Raw genomic sequence first — 2,500 nt, forward strand, 5'->3', positions numbered from 1 at the left:
TTTGACTCAACCAGAGAAGAAGAAGAGGAGACAGAGAAGAAACAGCCTGATCCAGTTTATGACCACTGTGTGTGTGTGTCTGTGTGTGTGTGTGTGCGTGTGTGTGTCTGTGTGTGTGTGTGTGTGTGTGTGTGTGCGTGTGTGTGTGTGTGTCTGTGTGCGTGTGTGTGTGTGTGCGCGTGTGTGTGTGTGTGTGTGTGTGTCTGTGTGTTTGTGTGTGTGTGCGTGTGCGTGTGTGCGTGTGTGTGTGCGAGACTGTGTGTGTGTGTGTATGTGTGTGTGTGTGTGTGTGTGAGAGTGAGTGTGTGTGTGTGCGTGTGTGTGTGTGTGTGTGTGTGTGTGTGTGTGTGTGTGTGTGCATGTGTGTGTGTGTGTGTGTGCGTGCATGTGTCTGTGTGTGTGTGTGCGTGTGTGTGTGCATGTGTGCGTGTGTGTGTGTGTGTGTGTGCGTGTGTCTGTGTGTGTGTAATGAAGTGTAAACATTCACTAGTTCACTATGGGAGACAGGAGGTTGCTCATCATTCTTCCCTGCACTGATTGATTGGTTGATCCAAGTTCATCCAAGTCCAAGTACAAACTTCAACCAGCTGAAACATGTGAACCCTCCTACCTGCTGGTCTGTGGGCCTGTGGTCCACCTCCAGTCTGGTCAGGGAGCGGTTGATCTTCAGGGCCAGACTCAGAGCCATCAGGCCGCCCACCTTCACCTCGTTCTGACGGAGGTCCAGACGCTCTATCTGACGACTCTCTGCCAGGAACTCTGCCAGAGCCACAGCACCTACACACATCTGCATGTTACTGACAGGCCCACGTGTGTGTGTGTGTGTGTGTGCTGATCCCTGCAGCAGTACCTTCACAGGTGATGTTGGTCTTTGCCAGGCCGAGCTGCAGCAGCGTCCGGTTCCCCATCAGAGGCTCCCGGATCATCTGGACCCCATCGTCCCCCACATCGTTCTCTCCCAAATCCAGAACCCTCAGCACCTTCAGGCCCGGCTGCAACACAGATCACATCCATCAGACCAGGTCCAAAGACTCAGACCTCCAGCAGAAGGTCACGCAGAAGGTCACACTGAAGGTCACACAGAAGGTCAGACTGAAGGTCACACTGCAGGTCACACAGAAGGTCACACTGCCAGGTTTAGGACCATTTAAGATGTGAACCCTCAGTGTTTGACTGAACTTTAACTCCATATGTGAGAGTTCTTTCCCTGGTCATGGTGCTCTGGGTGTCAGCTGGGGTCAAAGGTGGTGTGTCCCTGCTTGTGTGGGCTTTGGTTCCATCCCTTCAGAGCAGCTCCGCCCCCCTGCAGTAGAGGCTGATTCATTTTTAACGAGCATAATTAGGTGATGATTGTTTTTGCTTTTAAAATGTTTCCTCTCGTGTTCGACGCTCAGAACTTTAGTTTTGACTCTCCAGAGCCACATTAGCATCACAGGTTGATTAGCTGCCGCGTGAAGCTGGGGGCGTCTGGGGCACCAGGGGCCCGTGTTGCCCGACAGCGTGAAGAGGAATCTACCTCCCACTCCTCTGCCTCTGCTGGGCCCTCGCCTCGCCACCCTCGTTAAACTCCTCTGGTCACCGCTCGGTGGAAAGGGAGCGCGGGGGCGGAGAGGAAGCCAGGAAGGCGACCGGCGGAGACCAACGGAGCCCCACGGCGCCGGCTTTGGAGTTAATTTGCACCGCCGCGACAACATACACACCAGAGAGGGCCCCGCCTTCCCCTCGCCAGGAGACGCCGCCGCATCTGACACACGGCGAGCAGCTTCACTAACAGAGAGGAGAGGAGGAGGAGGAGGAGGAGGAGGAGGAAGAGCGTCTTGAATGTGGATATGCACAGGGGAAGATACCAGACAATTAAAGAGGCGACTGCATGGTTGAGAGTGTGTGAGAGTCAAGCATGGTTGAAGCCTGTCAAACGTAAACCACGGGGGGGTTGAGTGAGAACTTTGAGTGTGAAAAACACAGAAACACAGGAAGCTTTCACACACGACACGCCGAGAGAGGAAGGACGCACAGCTGACCAGCAGGGAGGACGGATCCTTCCTGCAGCTACACACACACACACACACACACACACACACACACAAATGATCTCCATCCTCCATATGTGCGACTACAACAAATCTGATTTCAAGAGGATATTCCAGCACTTTTGATTGGTTGGACCAGCTGTCAGTCTGAGTGGCTCCGCCCCGGCCACGCCCCGGCCACGCCCCTGAGACCTTAGGGGCCTTTGGTCAACTCCTCGCACTTCTTTTTCAGTTGTGTTTGAATGTAAGAGTGATTGATGGATGTGTGTAAACTGCTCAGGTGGTTTCCCTCGCTGTGTTCTTGAAACTGATCAAGCAGGCTGAGCTCTCAGGGGCTCGCCCGCAGGTTCAGACCTTCACCACCTGACCTCTGACCTCTGTGATGCCACCGTACACAGGACCACCCTGACTCCCTAGGAGGAGGGAGGGGCCAGGATTGGGGGCGTGGCTTGTCGGTAAGCGGAAATGCG

General features: G+C 54.4%; 1 protein-coding gene across 1 annotated transcript in view; it reads right to left on the reverse strand.

Moving 5' to 3' along the window:
- LOC143015706 (protein phosphatase 1 regulatory subunit 37) overlaps nucleotides 1-2,500 on the reverse strand; it is a 29,945-nt gene that overhangs the window by 13,715 nt on the left and 13,730 nt on the right. The window contains exons 9-10 of the mRNA XM_076169760.1: nucleotides 851-992; nucleotides 611-777 (exon numbers count right to left, since the gene is read on the reverse strand). Of these exons, the coding sequence (XP_076025875.1) occupies nucleotides 611-777; nucleotides 851-992 (309 nt within the window). The remainder of the gene's footprint in view (nucleotides 1-610; nucleotides 778-850; nucleotides 993-2,500) is intronic.

The sequence above is a fragment of the Genypterus blacodes genome, unplaced genomic scaffold (genome assembly GCF_046128005.1).
Source record: "Genypterus blacodes isolate CSIRO-AG114 ecotype Tasmania unplaced genomic scaffold, CSIRO-AGI_Gbla_v1 ptg000211l_1, whole genome shotgun sequence".
In the NCBI taxonomy this organism is placed as follows: Eukaryota; Metazoa; Chordata; class Actinopteri; order Ophidiiformes; family Ophidiidae; genus Genypterus; species Genypterus blacodes.